The sequence below is a fragment of the Hippocampus comes genome, unplaced genomic scaffold, assembly GCF_001891065.2.
Source record: "Hippocampus comes isolate QL1 unplaced genomic scaffold, H_comes_QL1_v1.1 scaffold9, whole genome shotgun sequence".
NCBI classification, from domain to species: Eukaryota; Metazoa; Chordata; class Actinopteri; order Syngnathiformes; family Syngnathidae; genus Hippocampus; species Hippocampus comes.
The window spans coordinates 5,859,241-5,877,173 of record NW_017805275.1 but is presented as its reverse complement, the minus strand read 5'-3'; the positions used below and the strand labels follow the sequence as shown (position 1 = coordinate 5,877,173).

Sequence of the window (17,933 nt, the reverse complement as noted above, 5' to 3'; positions counted from 1 at the left end):
ATGTAATATTTATTCGACACATTTTTACAGCATTGGAAAATGTTAAGATTGTTTGTCCTCCGACAGAATTCATATAAAAACAAAAAATATATTTTCACTCCCCCATCTTTTTCCATTTTCAAACATTTTTAAAAAGCTCCAGGGAGCCACTAGGGGGCGCTAAAGGGCCGCACGCGGCTCCGGAGCCGCGGGTTGCCGACACCCGGACTAAACTGTTCTTGAGCCCGTTGGTTCTAGCACAGAGATATCGCAGTCTCCTCCCTGACGGCAGCAGGTCGAAGAGGCCGTGAGATGGGTGGCTGGGGTCACCTGCAATCCGGATGGCTTTGCGGGTCAGACGAGAGTTGATAGAGAGAGAACATGACACTTATTCGGGGGACCCTCTCTGCTGCAATTCAAAAGCACCATAAAAGCATTCTCCTGAAACTCTCCAAGAACATCGCAATTCCTGTCAAACCTGACGGTGGCTTTAGAGAGATTTAACCAAGAATACACATAGATCAGGAGACTTTTGTCGAAAGATTTGCACACTTTAACAGCTGCTAGACTGGTTCTGCGGGGAAGGAGGTAGAATGTTTCAAATGTTTGATGTAAAATATTGCAATGGAGAAACCGGTCTCTAAAGATAAGAATTGTTTTTGTTTTTAACATCTAATCAATTAAGTGGATGTGCCCTGCTTATGGCAGTGGCACTTCCTTTTTACCAAGTTTCTCGCTTGTGCAAGTCATTCTGCCGGCACCTTCATTTAAATCTGATGAGGCAACAGGTCTTTCCCCTCTTAGTGGGCGGACACATTTTGTAGCCTCTACATTTACCTCTCCAGAGAAACTCTGGTTTCAATTGATCTCTCTCCCTTCAAACTCGAAGGATGTCAACTGACCTCATTACTGAAATATTATTACAATTGGAGTCATCACTGTAGCACGGCAAATTAATTGGCTGTGCTTATCAGATGTGTTTCAGTCAAGGAAGAAGTCTTGGGGCAAAAAAAAAAGGTGAGCAGAACAAACTGAATTTTGAATTTACCCATGATCTCAAATGATCTGTTAAATCTTTTTTCCTTTTTTATTTTTTTCTTATATGCCAAAGTTAGTACCTGCCTAACTACAGTAACCTTATCTTAATGCTACAAAAAAGATATAGATAAAGTTATGTAACATTTCTGGCAGAAGTCAAAATAACACAAACAACTCATCTGGATTGCAAAGGATACATTGTCCAAACTAAGATATTGTGTGCGCATTTGCAGTTGAATGGCGCGGTGCCACTGTTGCTGGCGTAGGGCCTTGATCTGCGTGTGCGGCCTGTGCATCTGCCTCGTCCTGCTGTTCCTCTCCCTCGGCATCATGGTGTGTTCAAACATGAATAATGCGGCATCGCAGGCGGCCTTATATTCAATGCGTTCTCCAAAAAGTGATCACTTTGTGACCTATCGGAGATTTAAAGATATGGACTTTACCTCAATTTCGAAAACTTTCTGGAAGCTCCACGAAGAGGCTTTGTGGAACCAACTCCAGTTGGCCATTGACCGTCACCTCAACCCCATCCTGAATCCGCAAAATGCCCATAGGAGGTTCAAGAGTAGGGCCTTTTATGATTCCCTTCTGAGGCTAAGCTTCTCGCAGGTTACCGACTTGGATCCCACGAGGAGAAAAATTGAGAAGCTACCACAGCAGATGCGAGACTTTGTGAGCCACATGAAACGGAGAAACTACCAGGTCCTCATCCAGTCTCCAAATGCAACCTGTGGAGCAGGAGCGGTCAATGAGAAGGAACCGCCGCTGCTCCTCCTCGCCGTTAAGTCGACCCACTTGAACTTTAAGAACCGTCAGGCCATCCGGCAGACCTGGGGCAGGGTGGGCTGGGTGGCCACACACAGAATGAACGGCGGTCAAAGACAGGAAGTTGGGGGATATATCCGCCGGGTGTTCCTAATCGGCAAAGAGTACACCCGAAATTCTGCATGGAATGTATCCGAATTGTTGCAGATGGAGGATCAACTATATGGCGATATTCTTCAGTGGGACTTTGACGACACTTTTTTCAACCTCACCTTGAAAGACGTTCTCTTCTGGAAGTGGTTCACCCACCAATGCGGCCAGACTCGCTTTGTATTTAAGGGAGACGACGACGTTTTCGTCAACACGCCAAACTTGATCAACTACCTCCACGACCAGCTGGAGAAGCCACACGCAGATCGCACCATGAATGAATTCATGGTCGGCGATGTCATCGCCGCAGCTTTTCCCAATCGAGTTCACCAGTCTAAGTACTTTGTGCCAGACAGCTTTTACGAGGGACTTTATCCCACCTACGCAGGTGGTGGAGGAGTGGTGTATTCGGGCCAGCTGGCTAAACGTCTTCATAAAATCTCTGGAAGAGTCCACCTCTTCCCTATTGATGATGTTTTCGTTGGGATGTGCATGACTCGGCTTAACGCGCACCCCACCCACCACCCGGGCTTCCTCACGTTCGACTTCCGTGGCGATGAAGAGAAGGAGCTATGTGCATACCACACAATACTATTGGTTCATAAACGAAATCCGACGCAGCTAATTGAACTGTGGGATGAATTGTCGAAGACACGCAGCCAGTGTTTGCACGTGCCACTGAGGATGTCCAACAAGAAAACTTCTCTTCTTGGGTAGTGTTCATGTGTGAGGTGTTCGTCAAAGAGAAAATGAGGTGAATGCAAAGACGTGAAAAGCATGCTTTTGATATCCTTGATACGCAGCTCAAGGTCAATGTACTGGTACGCTCTTTGTCTCACAAGGATGTCATTTCAACCCACTAGTAGAATAACTGTGTCTCACGAATAACAATCTTTTCCACATCTGTATGACATTTCTGCACACTGTTGGCATTCTAAGACAATTACATGTTAACAGTGAGGAAAATCTATGCCCAGCAGGCTACCAGCGCAGCACAGTCATCTTAAAGTGCTTGCATATATGCTGTGCCACTATGAAATGAAGTCATAGATTTACATGAAGTTGTGTTAAATTGATGATAAATGCATTAATTCTTAATAATAAATGAGTACTACTGAGAAAACAAACAAAAAAACTTTGGTGAAATCTGTCAGAATGGAATTACCCCTTAATTGGAACTAGTTTTTGTAGGATGTATTTTTCTGCACATCTTGCCATCGGTGTCATTAGTCTTTTGCAGTGGGCATCAGATCACATATGCAAACAATGGTTTGGATATTCAGCTACAAATTCGATTTTGTGAGACCGAAATGAAATCAACATTAGCACTAGACGGTAATAATGTTGATACCAAAACTGGGTCAAAATATAAAGTTTATAAGCATGAAAAAAACGAACATACAATCAGATGATTTGTCATTAATGTCAGTTAGACATAAAAAAAAAAAAAAAAAAAAGAGAAGGTTTCATGAGATTCAAATGTGGGCGCTCCTGCACCGCCAATTACATGCAAGAATGAGTTCAGCCGTTCAAGGATCCAGCAGCTGTGATGTGAAGCTTGTAAGGAAAGAGGGAGCTGAAGGATCACCAAAAAAAAAAAAAAAAGCTGGAGAATTGTCCCAACACCAGTCTCAGTCCTTCTGCTCTCACTTTGTGTCCTCCTCACTCTGAACATCACTGTCCTCATCATCTTCACTCTCACTGTACTGGTAAGTACAGCGATTGGTGTTCACAAACAAATCATCCTCGTTGTCGCTCGCGCTGGCCTCCTCCTGGTCTTTCTCCTCTGTGTTGTTTTCCTCATCTTTCTGTTGGCCGGGTTTGTTTTCAATCACAAAGCCTTCGGGCCTGGACGGAGACAATTGGGACAATTTCACTAAGCCACGCTGAGGCGAAAAGAAACACCAGTGAGGGCGTGTTGAGGTTGACTTGCCACACACCAGAGGTGATGTTCTTGCAGGTACACGATGTGATCTTTGTAAAGAATTGAGCTGATTTCCGCTTTGACCTTCTCTCCCTCCTCAATAGGATCCACGATCACATAGTCACCTTGATGTGAAGAAACATACAAATGACAACTCTTTGTTTTTACCACTTGGAATGTGTCACGTGTTGCGGAGGACCACTAACTGCCTGTCGTCAAACTCACCTCTCTTGATCCAAATGTTCTTGCGGAACTTTGTGGGCATGCTCACCAAGAATGTCTCGCCCTGAGCTGTGACAGTTTCATGGAGGTTGTTACCACGGCTACCAGTCACCTGCAAGAGACAGAGGGCAAGGGGGGGCATTTGAGGCAGAAAATGACTTCCTGTCTATTATGTTAACATTGATGCATGGGCCAATATCAGAATCTGACAGTATGACAAGTCATGATAAATAAAAATATTGTGGGTTCTCAGTTTATTGCAATTACAGCTCTAAAATAATTTATATTTATAATTAAAAGTTTGAAATGTTTGGGGGGGGGAAAAAAATACTTTTTTTTTTTTTTTTACATTGAACATGTGTTGTCGGTACATTAGCCAATGTAAAAACGAATGAAAATGGAATACAACTGTAAAAGTATTTATTTCTCAGAAAACTAGTCGCTGCACCACTACTTTGTAAAGTAAGAGCAGTCAGAGCAGAAATGAAGTTTTGTTAACTTCGCCATGTAACACATCTTGCAAACCTTCACAATCTGCTGGTTTTCCCCTGGCACAACGAAGTCTCCAAGAACCTCCTTGACGACGTGCTTGCGTTTTGTGGCCTGTGACATGATCAGTGTTCACTTTCCGAGCCAGCTGAGGGAAAGAAAAACAAAGAAACTCTAAACACTTCATTGTGTAGGTATGTAAAAAAATGAAGAAGCGACGGGAATGTTCCTTCTAAATGTGAGGTCTTTCATTGATCGTTGTAAAAAAGAAATAAATAGATCAATAAACGCGCGCTCACTTCAAATCACCTTCTTATATTTACAAGGCATCGATTTCCAGCCACAAAAATCACTTCAGCGGATGTGAAGCTATTGAAAGTCAAGTCTACAGATTCTTTAATATTTGAATGGGAATTGTGGGATTCTATCAACCACGAAAGGAAACTGACCGGTCACATTCATTCGTAAAATACGCACAACAACAACACAGACAGCAATTACACATTTTAATAGTTAAATCATCTTGGAATTACTGTAAACGTCAAAGTATGCCTCATAAATAAGTAAACATCTCAAGATGTATGAATTATAAGATCACTATAAAGAATGGTCTGGATAACATAAATTAAATTGCCAGTAATCATTATGGTGTCAAATTAAGATTATTACAGTAAATATGATGTTAGCTATCTCAATGAGTTTGGCCGAGTTGGCGATAAAGTTGCAAAAGTACCTTGAAATAATGAGTGTTTTTTCAGTATCGAATGTCTTCACGAATCTTGACAGGGTCCAAATGTAACTTAAAAAAATCTAAACTGTTGTACTGAGTTAAATTGAACCACATGCGTTTCTTTCACCGGTCCGCTTCACTTCCGGGACAAAACTCGATACCTTCTTCTTCTTCCTCTTCTTCTTCTTCGGCGTCGTGTCGTCATCGTGGTGGTAGTCTTCTTCTTCGTTTTTATGATGGTTTGCGATCAACGATAAAGGTGCATTACTGACACCTACCACGTTGGAGTTTAGACCGCACTTCTAATTTTGTACGCGTGTATTTGAAATGAGATACCGGTAATAAATAATTTTGGGCGACTTTTTCATTTTGCTCCCCACATCAGAAAACACTAATCCATAATATATACTCCTTTGTTAAAATAGCCTCACTTCTGCAAATGATGAACCACAGAAACAACTTTTTCTATTACTTTGTTAGAACAGAGAATGGCAAAAAAGAGGGGGTGGGGCTTCAATTCATTTTAATTTCACTTTCATTTATTTCCTACCATTTTCCAACAAATAACTTCATATTTACTCAGCCAGTGGTAACAAAATTGAGGGTAGAATTCACAGCACAGTGGTATAAACATGAAAATTAGGTGCTTCAATACGGTACAGAAATTTACTATCGGGGAAAAAAAACCCTCAAAACCAATGCTTGACATAAAAGAAATGAAAAGCACACCTAAAATCTACTGCAAAATATTTTTAAATGTCAATCAATTATTTTCAAGTTCGTAACAGTAGCTTTTCTCATATGCATTTTAATTAAGGAACACTAGTCTGGTTAATATTGTAACATCGGGAGGACATGTGAGTGGGGGAATGTTTTGAGGTTTAGCTCAGATGTGTATGATCACATTATCGCATTGTCTGTATGCTGGGGAGAGCAAGAAAGTGTAAATTTATCAACTTAGTTGACAACAGCAGATGAAGCCATCCTGTTGATTCCGCACGCATTGGAGCCCCTGTATAGGTAGTAGTAACCCTGTGTGAAAGAAAAAGGTCATCATACAACAGATCAAATTTTATTACGCTCATACTGTATTATCATGTTGCCACCCAGAAAGACTGAAAGAAAGGTTTGTCTTTACCTGCTCCCCGTATTCTTCCCCCCAGCTGTTTTTGATGGCCCAAAATGGAATTCCATTACCTGAAAAGAAACAACACTCAATTAGATCAGCTCAATACTCTTTACGTGGAACATCATTATTTAATTCAAGAAATCCAAAATAATAATACAATTCTGCACAGTATCAGTCCAAGTCCTTCCAGAATTCCTCACATCACTTTGAGCCCTATGTGCTGTTGTGTTTCCTGATTTTTTTTTTTTTGTTAATGAGGAATACTGTACCACTGAGGCCACTGAAACATGTTCATGCAGATAAGATGTCCGATATCCTTGCCACTGAGAAACAATTCAACGTCTTAAATTAGGTCTTGAGAAAGATAACACAGCTGCGTTGACAATCTTTATTATTATTTCAATTTGCCGTGGTGCAGAACTGTGCTCAGAGTATTTTATCCCTTTCTGGTTTCACAATGTAACCATCTTGCACATCACATTTGATTGTACTGACGTACCTATTGTTATGTCCAGTGAATGTATGATGTACAGTAAAGATATATTTTGTATCATTATTTTAACACGAAACACATCAACGATGTGTGCCTTAATATTCTTTATGTTGACGATGCCCTGATGAACATCTAAATATCTTCTTTGGAATGAACATAGAGCAAAATAACTCACATTTGTTTTCAATGACACTTACGATGGTTAGCTTGTAGTCAGTCACTTGAACCACAAAACTATCAATTTAAGAAGTGAATAGAATTTCACTTACGGTCTCCATATCCCACCAGAAGCACTGCATGGTCAATCATCCAGGGGTTGCAGAAGATCTTAAAAGGGTGGGACACACCTTTCTTGTAAAACTGCACAATAAGTCCAAAAAAAGGAATTAGACATCCTAATCACTTCTTCTTCAGTTCAGTGAAGTATACACTGACGATTTACTTTACCTGCATGGCAAAAGCATTCAGAGCTACAGAGATGGGGCCATTCTCAGCCAACCAAGCTGCAATTTCTGAGAGGAAGGAAAGTGAAAGGAATACAACATATAAGATTTGTTTTTCTAACATACACTCAAATTCCTAAACAACTATAACCATAATGTTGCCTTTTTTTCAATTTTTCTATGGTCAGGGGACACCTTTGTTTAGATATTTCAGGAATGGGCAGGTTCTTCTTCTTCTTCTTCAAAAAAGTAAATAAATAAAAAAATGAGTGACAGGGTTTTTCCTGCGTTCAAAATTGCGTGGCAGCCGCACCATCCAGACCGATTGAGATTGCTCAACACAGCATCAAGCTCCAACTGTACTGAATGAGCGTTTGATGTTCCTTTGCGGCAGGAACATATTTTAACTGCAGTTGCAGGGTTACACTCAATTTGAGGCAGGAAAAACCCTGAGTGAGTTGATTTTTATGAAAAAAAAAAAAGATAAAATGAGTTCATTTACTTAATGTTGGTTTCTTGTTCAGCAGTTTTGTGCCATCTTTGAGTGGTCATTTTTTCAAGCAAGAGAGTACAGTCCCATTTTTTGTTGTATTAGGAAAGTGAATCTTTGATACACGCATTGAAAAATGTATTATCACAAATGAAATATATGAAGAGTACATATGCATGTATTTTCTCCAATTCAGTTTTTGTCATGCGTCTACTTAGGAAATGCGTGGTCCTATGTGGCCCCCAATAGCCATGATGGAAAATTGCTCACCCCTGATAAATTTGCTTGGTGTGGTTCATTTTCAGATTTAAATGCCTCCTTGTGTAACTTAGACATTTGACATTTTGCACCCTATTTCCTCTTTGGCCTCACCATTTTCATCTTTGGACAGCTCCACAGAGCTGTTGATGTAGGCGACTACCTTCCTGCTGGTGAAGTCACACCTCTGCTTATGGCCAGTATAGGAATAGTCTCTCTCCAACTCCAGACCGCCTTAGCCACACATGCAGGAGAGCCACAATTATATACACTGGCAACATGATGCGTTGTTACAGCACAAAGCTCCGTCTTGTGGGAATTACCAAGATTCTCAATTGCTTCATAAGCATTTGATGGCAACCCGCCTCTGCATGCCTGGTCCAGCCCATCACAGTCAACCAGCTCTAAACACCCCCGAAAACAAAAAAACAACGATCAACTCATGCTTGTAATTAATTCAAAGCAAACACCTTTCATCTAAACATTACCTTGTTCAGACAATGACTGCAAAGTTCCGTTTTTCAGAAACCACTGCCCCTCAATGTTACCTGTGACAGAAAATGCCCAGCAAGATCCACACATACCCTAGCACACACACACACACACACACACACACACACACACACACACACACACACACACACACACACACACACACACACACACACACACACACACACACACACACACAGACAGTAGGGAACGTAAATGATGTTAATGAATGATAGCTTATTTATTTGTAAATTGCTATTTAGTGCAACTCCTGCTGAGGTGGTACCTGGTTCTTAACAGGACTAACAGCACCATGATCCCTCCAATCCCAGCTGGCAGGGGCGGGGCTTCGGGCGGAGGGGGCCAATTTCATTGGTCTCTGAAGAGTCCACTGGCTCAGCAGTGGGTTCAGGTAGGTCGAGCGAAACTCTTCCTCTATAAGCAAAGGGAAAGAAAGCAGTTAACAGATGACTGGATCAACAAACAAAACTTAAGAATATTTTATGTCTAGAAACAATGAGGCAGTGTACACTAACTTAGGTATACGCACCAGTGAGGTCACTGAACTTGGTGATGCCATACTCTGCAGATCCTTGATCCAAAGACTGGATTCTTGCCGCCGTCTTAACGTTCTCATGGAAGATCTGCAAGCGGCGGTCAACTTCTACAGAGACAAATAAAGCATACAAATAAAAGCACATTGTGTATACTTCAGAAAACTGAATTAGTTACATGAAATCCCAATGAGCATGTGGGCAGGTAAAGTTGACTTTATTTGTTTTGCTTGTGCAGTATGTTTAAAAAAGAAAAACAATATCACAAGATACTAAACATTTATGTCCTGTGTTTGTTGACTGCATTGTCATGTCCACTAGAAGCTCATGTCACAATTTATAAACATGATTTGACATTTTTCATGATTGAATAGCATCTGATTAGCTGCAGGACAAATGGATGAAACTGTCAATTGCACAGTGGCATATTAAGGCGAGGTCGTTTTTTTTTTTCTGCCTCACCACATTCTACAGTACATATGCAGCATAAGACACGTGAAATGTACAGGATATACATACTCACCCTCCTGTGTGCTATAGGCTTTATTGTATTTAACCATGAAGTCTTTGAAAAGGTTCAGCAGCTCCACAGACTCCTGGTAAATAAAGAACAGGCCAACACACACGCTCAACAAGGCAAATCTTATCCTTAGGTGCAACTTGATTGGAAATATTTACTGACTATTTATTGTACTTAACATCCACATGGTAAGATTGTCAACTGATTACAGCATTTTCACCTCAGGGGAAGCGTCCTCAACAGTGGTTGTTTCTTCCGGTAAAGCTGGTGAGAAAATAGTTAAGGTAAATAATTGTTAATATACAGTAATTTACAAAATTCTTTGCCCATGATCGGATTTGTTGTTTTAGCAATGTTAGCTTGTAGCAGACATGTGCACATTTCAGCATGACGTCTTTGATCCACTGGTGAAAAGGACACTTTGATTCGCTCCTCTTTCTTCTATAACTGCTAAAAACAACAAAGTGTATGCAGGAAAGTGGTTCAGATTGCACGGTTGTCTGTGTCTTATGTGTTGTATTGTATTGTATTATTTTGTCATTTTATGTTAACTGCTCTTTTGATGGCGGCGCGGGCACCCGCAGCGGCTCCTCTTGTTGTCTCGTTGTCTGGTTGAGAGGGAAGAAATTTCATCTGTGCTGTATGTTGCACATACAGCGCATTTGACAATAAACTTGTACTTGACTTGACTATAATGAAGTATAGATAACTTGAAATCATAGTGCGCTTTAGGATGAACTGTTAACAACAACGAAAAATTGCACTGCAAAAATTGCATTCTGGAAATTGAAAAGGAAAGTACATTTTTTTTAACAATCACGAAAATCTGTGTACAATTGATATCTATTGAAATGCTCTGTGGGGAAAAAAATAATGTAATTTAATGCATCGTATCATTTAAAAAAAAAAATAATCGTACAATTAATCGTTAATCAGTATTTTTTTTCTCTGCCAAAAATCAGCATTGGCCCCCCCAAAAAATTAATATCGGTCAGGCCCTAATAAATTACACACTTCCTGATTCAGGAAGATGGAGAAATTTGGAGGCTAGATAGGTCCATTAATTAATGCCAAAGTGACTTGAACTGTGAACATTTATTTTTCAAATCTTTTTTTCCTGAGCCATTTGTTATTCTATTTTTAGTATGATCCTGCAACACATATCGGTCCTACTACGTATCATTAAACACAAAAAGGGTTGATAGTGGCCTGACACTTTTGCACAGTAAACTGTAGAACTGGACATAAGGTCTGGCTTCGACAAATACCGGTAGATCCATCCATCCATTCATTCATTATCTGAACCGCTTTATCATCACAAGGGCAGCGGGGCATGCTGGAGCCTATCCCAGCTGTCTTCGGGCAGTAGGCGGGGGACACCCTGAACCTATCCCTGCTGACTTCGTGCCATAGGCAGGGTACACTCTGAACTGGTTGCCAGACAATCGCAGGGCACACAGAGACCAACAACCATCCGCGCTCACGCTCACGCCTAGGGACAATTTGAAGTGTTCATCCAGCACAGCATGCAAACTCCACATAGGAAGGCCGGAGCTGGGATTGAACCCACGAACTCTGCACTGTGAGGTCGACGTGCTAACCACTCAACCAGCGGGCCGCTACCAGAGAGCTGTTAATATATAATCAGGAATAGAAGAAAATGTACATCATACTCCACGTGCCTTGCCGGTGTAAACTTTAACTCTATGTGGCCTTGACATACCGGTTAAGGGCTTTGTAAAAACTAACAATTATGTCATGATGGGTTATGGAAAGTCCGACTTTTTTTTTTTTTTTTTTGCGACATCTACTTCAAGCAATGCTGCAAAGTATCAAAAATGAAAGGAATTTCTCTCCTCCTGAGAGAAATGGGAATGGCCATTGTTGACCAGACGGAAATATCAACGTTGTGTTTTTTAAATGTATGTTGATGCCTGCTTCGGCAATATTAGCTCAAGATTTGACTTACCTTTTGGTTGGCACTTCTGTTTGAGCAAATTCAAGGTTGACTGCCAGGGGATGTCCCAGATTTCAAACACACAAATCTCGGTCTGGCAAAAACACACACACACACACACACACACACACACACACACACGCACACCCAGGGCGAGGTATCAGAAATGTTTTAAAACAAATGTGCATTCAGAACTCCTTTAAATTGTTTCCTTAAACTGGTCACTGGTGGAATGCCAACATGTGCATGATGCTATTTTCTATGCTAGCGGAGTTGTGAAAACAATGAAAGGCTGAAAATAAAATAGCTGAGTGTGCACGTCTGTGGTGTCATGCGATCTGATGACCAGAAACGACTCTGCTGAACCTTTTTTTTTTCCCAACAAAAACAAGGCAGCCTACCTTGAGCTGTTGTAGTTCGGGATAGAAGTCACAAGTCCGGAGCATGGTGGATTTCTTACATTGAGTATTACTCATCTCCACTGTTATAGTGTAGCGGATACCCTTAACCAGCTGGAAAACAAAAAGATACAGTGTTGATGTTGATGTTGATTTAACAAAGCACATCAATCACTATCAATCAACATTATTCTGATACTGTACATGGTTACACAAAAGGATATTTGGGCCCCACAGAAAAAAACAACAGGATAATTTGTAATCCTATAAGAAAAAAACGGATCTTTGGTAAACAAAGACATGCAATTGGTTTCTTATGGAATTGGGTGCTTTTATCTGAATTTGACCAGTCAGACACAAACTTAAATGTGCATCACCATCTAATAGTTGAACATTGTCGAGGGTAATTTCAATTAATAAGATCAGAAAACACTGAGCTCGCTTATTTTGCTGCATGAAAAAAAATGTAATTCTTTCAATAGATAATAAAAATGTAATTTCTTTAGGCACATATTACATATCGCAATAATATCTATCACTATATTCAACAACCATATTGCATGTTTTACCTATTCACAATCAGATTTTAATCTTGAAAATAAACAATTGTATTGTAGAAAAAAATATGTACTTTATTTGAAAACGTGTGACCTTTTACATCACGAGAATGTGATAATTTATTCTCAACAGATTCAGATTTGAATCTCTTAGTGAACATTTTTCTTCGTTACAGGTTGGCCCTAATTCCTTTCTCGTTTATGCGTGTAATTGTGGACTATTCCTGTTGGACAGCTGCAGCAGGAGGCGTCTTTCTATTGCTGTTGTTGAATTTATCTGTCACACGTGATCCCAGCATGACAAAAAAATCGTTCGCTAACTGTCAATCAATGATAGTTACGCAATTTCCGGTTCAGAAAAAAACAAAAACAAAAAAAAAACAATGGCTCGAAAATGCTTAAGATGTCATAAATCCAATGGTGTTAACATTACTTTTGTAAATAAATATTTTTCCTCTTAAGATTGCATTTAGGTGAATGATCGGCGAGCGCAAACCAGTCCATTTGTGTTATAAAAGGACAGTATTGTGCAGCGAGCGACTTTAGATTAAGCCTATTACAAGCATGACGCAGTTTTAAATCCCTGTAACAGACACATCTTGGAATAATATCAAGAAATAGATATGCGATGTATACTAGTATGTCGTCCTTTTCACCTATACTGTACCTGTTTGGTGGCGGAGATGAGTCGGCTGACTTTGCGGAGGTGCATCGCGTTGGAGCCCAAGTTGTAACGCTCCTGAGCGAAATGCAGCGCCTTTTTCAGACCCGGGTCGGAGTCTATCACTCGGATGGCCGAGCCCGGAGGACCGAACAAGGGCCGGTCCATGTCCTCATCGAGCCCCAGCGCGGCGCCCAGTACGGCAGCCAAGGCCACACAGACAAAGATCTGACACCCCATCGCCATGACGTTCTAAAAGAAAAAAGAGGCTGTGCTTGCAGTTCGTTCAGCTATAAAGCGGCCAGATTGGCTTCCTGCCAAAGAAAAAAACAAAAAAAAATTGAAGAGAAGCTGTTGCCAAACAAATTCGGGGACGGCCTTGTCTGTGGGAGGAGCCAGTGGTGTCAGCGTCGGACTGCCCTTCAAGACGCTCAGTACAGTAGTGTGGGCAGTACACACCACTAATTTATGCGCACAAATTCAGCAACTTAGCGAACGAGACATTCCTAAATTATTAAAATCGTAATTCAATGAGTGCATAATATTGAAAAAAAGTTAACGTAAAACTGATAAACTGATTGTTTTTGAAAAATAAACACACCGACCTTGCATTATCATTATTATTATTATTATTATTATTATTATACTGTATTAGTGGTAGTAATAGTAGTAGTCGTAGTACTAGTGTAATACTGTATACAGTACTGGAACGGTCAAGTACTGTTGCCAACACGTGCTCCAGCACGTGAACACATACTTATTCAACATCGTAGCTTTTTAACATTATGATGAATCACATAAAATAACCCGAGCAAAATTATTATTGGTGTCACATGTCAACTCATGAGCAATAAAATAATATTATATGCTGAGCATAAATACAAAAATAAGGTCCTCTATCCCAATAATATAGGAATATAGGTATGAAAGACCCCCCTCGCTCCCTAAAATACCGCCCCCCCCCAAAAAAAAACCCTACAACTTTGTAAGGTATAAAATAAGTCGATTGATGGAATTAATCGTCATTGTATGTATGGGTGACGAATGCCCACAAGAGGACGACACTCGTACGAATGGAGTTTTATTTCGAAAGTAATGGTCTAATAAAGGTTCAGTGCAAATACTTATTTATAATAATTAATGAACCCAAACAAACCGCATTGAAATTCACGCATTTTTGACAGTTGCGCGTTGATTCAAGTGTGTTGTGGCATGTGGGGTAAACAAGTTAATTGCCATAAAAATGACCGATTAATATAGCTTTATTCGATTATTAACTTAAGTCATATATTCTTCAGGATCCACGGGGCGTTTATTATGTTTTTTTGGTGTCCTTTTATTTTTGCAGAATTTGTCCCGGAAGTGATTCAGCTAAGGTTATTGGAGCGAATACTTAGCAGCACTGCTAACAAAACCGAATTTTTAGCTAACTCGTAAACTTGCACTTGGGGTTTTATAAGAGGTTTCAGTCCACGTTTCGTCACATCCTGGAGTGAACAATAACTTTCACACAGGTTTGCTTGCTGCGTGTCCTTAGAATGACACGTTTGTTGCTCTGAACGTGATGACCGATTTATTTTTAAAGAGAAGGATCTGGTTGTTGATTTTATAGCATCGTTCTCTTGAGTTAACATTTGACGTGACAGACATGGAGACTCCGGTTATTGAAGATATGATCGACTTTCGCCGGTAAGTTATTGAAGGGATCGATCTTATATAACGCTAGCTGCGACATTCCGCCCCACAGATTTGTAATTGGCCAGAGTATCGCTAATTACCTTTGCAGTGATATCTTCTTGAGCTCACTAGACTCGAAATCTATTAGCAGGGTCTCATTTCAAGTTGAGCTAATGCTTCGAAATGAATGTTTATGATCCAACGTGTTTAAAGTATTCCGCTTAAGAAACATGCACGTATTGCTCCATGTCGAAAGTTAAAGCTGCTAACTGGTTGAAGTGACAGTTCGACTCAAGCCATTACGTCGTACTCGTACTGTAACAGTTGATATAAAATGACAGTAATTGTTTTCCAGGTCGACTCAAGCCATTACGTAGTGCTCGTACTGTAACAGTTGATATAAAATGACAGTAATTGTTTTCCATTTGACTTCAGTCTTCTCCGTGATCCGGTTCGTGAACATTCTATGCCATTTCTCATGTTGTCTTCCATATAATTCCCATTTATTCTACACAGGTTACCCAAAGACACACTTGTGTTCCTGCTGTTGGTGATTTACTTTCCAGTTGGTGTTTGTTTGATGTTATTACGGATTTTTATTGGTGTCCATGTATTCTTGGTCAGCTGTGCACTACCTGAAAGTTTTCTAAGAAGGTAGGTAACTATAAATGTACTGTCTTGTATGGCAAACTTTGATTGTTCAAAATGTTGGCACAGTATGTGAATGTACTTGCTCACTCCTAGCCATGCTGTGGTGAGTGTTTAATATCAAATTGTTTTCTTTTCAAGTTATCTTGAATACCACAGCTTTATTGCCCAAATTGCATTTCCCTACACCAAGTTGCTGTGAGATTATGAGTTGTTGTTTGTCTACAATGTTTAGTTTTCTGTGTACTACATAACCTCTGCAATCAAATAGTCAATGACTTGCTGTCAAACAAAAGAGCGCAACCTTGTTGAACTAATGTTTTAAATCTGTATTTATGTTTTTGAGAGGTCACCATTTGTCTTTCTTTGTCTTAACAGATTCATTGTGAGGGTTATGTGCTCAGTCTTGGGAATGCATGTGAGGCAGCAAAATCCTCGATCCAGAGACAAAAACACCAAACTTTACATATGCAATCATGTGACAGAATTTGATCACAACATAATCAACCTCCTGACCCCCTGCTGCACTGTGAGTCAGGCTGTCATTCTTTGCTTGTACTCAATGTTTTTACTGAATGTTCACAGGCGCCTCTGGCGTGGAACACAATACTCAAAAGTGCTGTATCATTTGCCGTTCGATTGTTGTCGTCATCGTACTTTTCCTCTTCAACATCACTGTTTGACGATTGAAATTTTGTGTGACTGTGGCATGAATTTAATCTGTCAAATGAATAACATTTAGTACAGCGGTAAATTAGTGGGCCTTTTCATGCCGTGTGACAATACAATGCTTTTCCTTAGTGAGTAACCTCGCATCCCCATAATTCTTGACTGTAAACCGAGGACTCCCTGCACTTCATTCACTGCTGAAAATGAATGAATTTTGAAAAACTGTCACCTGAGTAATCTGTGTCATTTGTTCACTAGCCGCAGTTTGAGGGCTCCACCGGTTTTGTATGTTGGGCCAGAGGCTTCATGGAAGTGCACTCTGCGCTTGGCAGGGGAGCGATAGGAGAGTCGCTTCAGAGGTACTGCTCCACCGAAGGTGCCTCACCGTTGCTGCTGCTGCCTGAAGAGGATACCACAAATGGACGTGCTGGCTTGTTAAAGTTCAGGTTAGTGTAGCTATGTAAAGGCTCTTTGTTTTCAGATTATAATCAGCTTGCGATGCACAGGAGTATAGATTTATTGTCAACATAGTTCACTGGATTTATTGTCAACATAGTTCACACACAAAATATTGACACTTTGTCCACAATTTGGACACTGTCACAAAGGGGTCTGCTCACTTTTGTTGCAAGTGGTCTAGACATTATGGCTGAGCGTTGATGAGCTTACACCGTAATGAAGTGTCATTTCCTTTGTGTCGTCCCATGGAAAGAAGTAATAAAATGTGAGCTTGCTCATTCGTAGTAGTGCACGCATTAACAACCGTTCACATTCACATGATTGTATTTGTAATTATTTTTGATGATGGTAATACAGGGATCTTTTTTGACAGCATGCACATTCTAACTAATGTATCTGTGTTTTTCCCTTCTCAGTTCTTGGCCCTTTTCTCTGACAGACTCAATTCAACCAGTGGCTCTGAGAGTTGCAAGACCTCTCATTGCTTTGGTAATAATATTTTTCTGGACATTTATTGGCTTAAATGTGCAGAAATGTTACATATTGTCACCCGAAGAATGGCCTCTGCCATTTTGATCAGTTCTTTTCAGAAAACACCAAATACTGAAGTTATAATATTTATTACTAATTTCAGGGGTAGAATTGAATAATCTGTTTAACTAAGGATGTAACCAAGTTTAGCAGAATGTGGTCACCATCATGACAACATTTCTAAAGCAGCTATTTTTTTGTCGAAATATGATTTAGGCACAAAAGTCAACTGGTTAGCACGTCGGCCTCACAATGCAGAGGTGTAGGGTTCGATTCCGGCTCCGGCCTTCCTATGTCGAGTTTGCATGTACTCCCCGTGCCTGCGTGGGTTTTCTTCGGGTACTTGGATTTCCTTCCATGTTCCACAAACATGCATGCCAGGTTAATAGAATACTCTAAATTGTCCCTAGGTGTGATTGTGAGAGCGAATGCTTGTTTGTCCACGTGTGTCCTGTGATTGTCTGGCAACCAGTTCAGAGTGTACCCTGCCTATGGCACGAAGTCAGCAGGGATAGGCTCCAGCATGCCCGCGACCCTCGTGAGGATAAACAGCTTAGAAAATGGATGGATGATTTAGGCCAGGGGTGCCCATTATGTCGATCGCGATCGACCGGTAGATCGTGGACTGGTCCCGATCGCGAGAGGGGTGTAGAGCAGGGGTCCCCAACCGCCGGTCCGGCGGAGCGCGGGCGCACCGCGC

General features: G+C 40.7%; 4 protein-coding genes across 4 annotated transcripts in view; 2 read left to right on the top strand and 2 right to left on the bottom strand.

The window, feature by feature from the left end:
- The first annotated feature begins 864 nt into the window (after window positions 1–864).
- LOC109515786 (N-acetyllactosaminide beta-1,3-N-acetylglucosaminyltransferase 2-like) lies at window positions 865–2,966 on the top strand. Its single transcript, XM_019869794.1, has 2 exons — window positions 865–996; window positions 1,251–2,966. Exon 2 carries the CDS (start codon window positions 1,255–1,257, stop codon window positions 2,647–2,649), a length of 1,395 nt encoding a protein of 464 aa, XP_019725353.1. The 5' UTR covers window positions 865–996; window positions 1,251–1,254; the 3' UTR covers window positions 2,650–2,966.
- A 145-nt stretch (window positions 2,967–3,111) lies between these two features.
- On the bottom strand, window positions 3,112–5,480 carry eif1ad (eukaryotic translation initiation factor 1A domain containing). Its single transcript, XM_019869821.1, has 5 exons — window positions 5,301–5,480; window positions 4,604–4,715; window positions 4,082–4,190; window positions 3,873–3,981; window positions 3,112–3,780 (listed from the first exon to the last, which is right to left on the bottom strand). Exons 2-5 carry the CDS (start codon window positions 4,688–4,690, stop codon window positions 3,579–3,581), a joined length of 507 nt encoding a protein of 168 aa, XP_019725380.1. The 5' UTR covers window positions 4,691–4,715; window positions 5,301–5,480; the 3' UTR covers window positions 3,112–3,578.
- A 323-nt stretch (window positions 5,481–5,803) lies between these two features.
- Window positions 5,804–13,639, bottom strand: ctsf (cathepsin F). Its single transcript, XM_019869793.1, has 14 exons — window positions 13,256–13,639; window positions 12,035–12,145; window positions 11,646–11,727; window positions 9,897–9,940; window positions 9,680–9,752; window positions 9,153–9,266; window positions 8,889–9,037; window positions 8,599–8,695; window positions 8,434–8,514; window positions 8,225–8,344; window positions 7,367–7,431; window positions 7,189–7,279; window positions 6,436–6,494; window positions 5,804–6,329 (listed from the first exon to the last, which is right to left on the bottom strand). The coding sequence occupies exons 1-14, from the start codon at window positions 13,493–13,495 to the stop codon at window positions 6,255–6,257; spliced, it is 1,401 nt and encodes a 466-aa protein (XP_019725352.1). The 5' UTR covers window positions 13,496–13,639; the 3' UTR covers window positions 5,804–6,254.
- Window positions 13,640–14,604: 965 nt separating this feature from the next.
- The window catches only part of aup1 (AUP1 lipid droplet regulating VLDL assembly factor), an 8,300-nt gene continuing 4,971 nt past the window's right edge, over window positions 14,605–17,933 (top strand). The window contains exons 1-5 of the mRNA XM_019869795.1: window positions 14,605–14,938; window positions 15,443–15,580; window positions 15,953–16,103; window positions 16,502–16,689; window positions 17,119–17,191. Coding sequence (XP_019725354.1) covers window positions 14,898–14,938; window positions 15,443–15,580; window positions 15,953–16,103; window positions 16,502–16,689; window positions 17,119–17,191 — 591 coding nt within the window. The 5' untranslated portion in view covers window positions 14,605–14,897. The remainder of the gene's footprint in view (window positions 14,939–15,442; window positions 15,581–15,952; window positions 16,104–16,501; window positions 16,690–17,118; window positions 17,192–17,933) is intronic.

Coding starts and splice junctions, on each gene's coding strand:
- LOC109515786 (XM_019869794.1), top strand. CDS start 1,255: ATGGCGCGGTGCCACTGTTGCTGGCGTAGGGCCTTGATCTGCGTGTGC.
- eif1ad (XM_019869821.1), bottom strand. CDS start 4,690: ATGTCACAGGCCACAAAACGCAAGCACGTCGTCAAGGAGGTTCTTGGA. Junction 4,191..4,603: donor AAAACCAGCAGATTGTGAAG/GTTTGCAAGATG, acceptor TGTCTCTTGCAG/GTGACTGGTAGCCGTGGTAA. Junction 3,781..3,872: donor CTGCAAGAACATCACCTCTG/GTGTGTGGCAAG, acceptor GTCTCCGTCCAG/GCCCGAAGGCTTTGTGATTG.
- ctsf (XM_019869793.1), bottom strand. CDS start 13,495: ATGGCGATGGGGTGTCAGATCTTTGTCTGTGTGGCCTTGGCTGCCGTA. Junction 12,146..13,255: donor TCATCTCCGCCACCAAACAG/GTACAGTATAGG, acceptor TTTGTTTTCCAG/CTGGTTAAGGGTATCCGCTA. Junction 7,432..8,224: donor GCTGTCCAAAGATGAAAATG/GTGAGGCCAAAG, acceptor CCTTCCTCTCAG/AAATTGCAGCTTGGTTGGCT.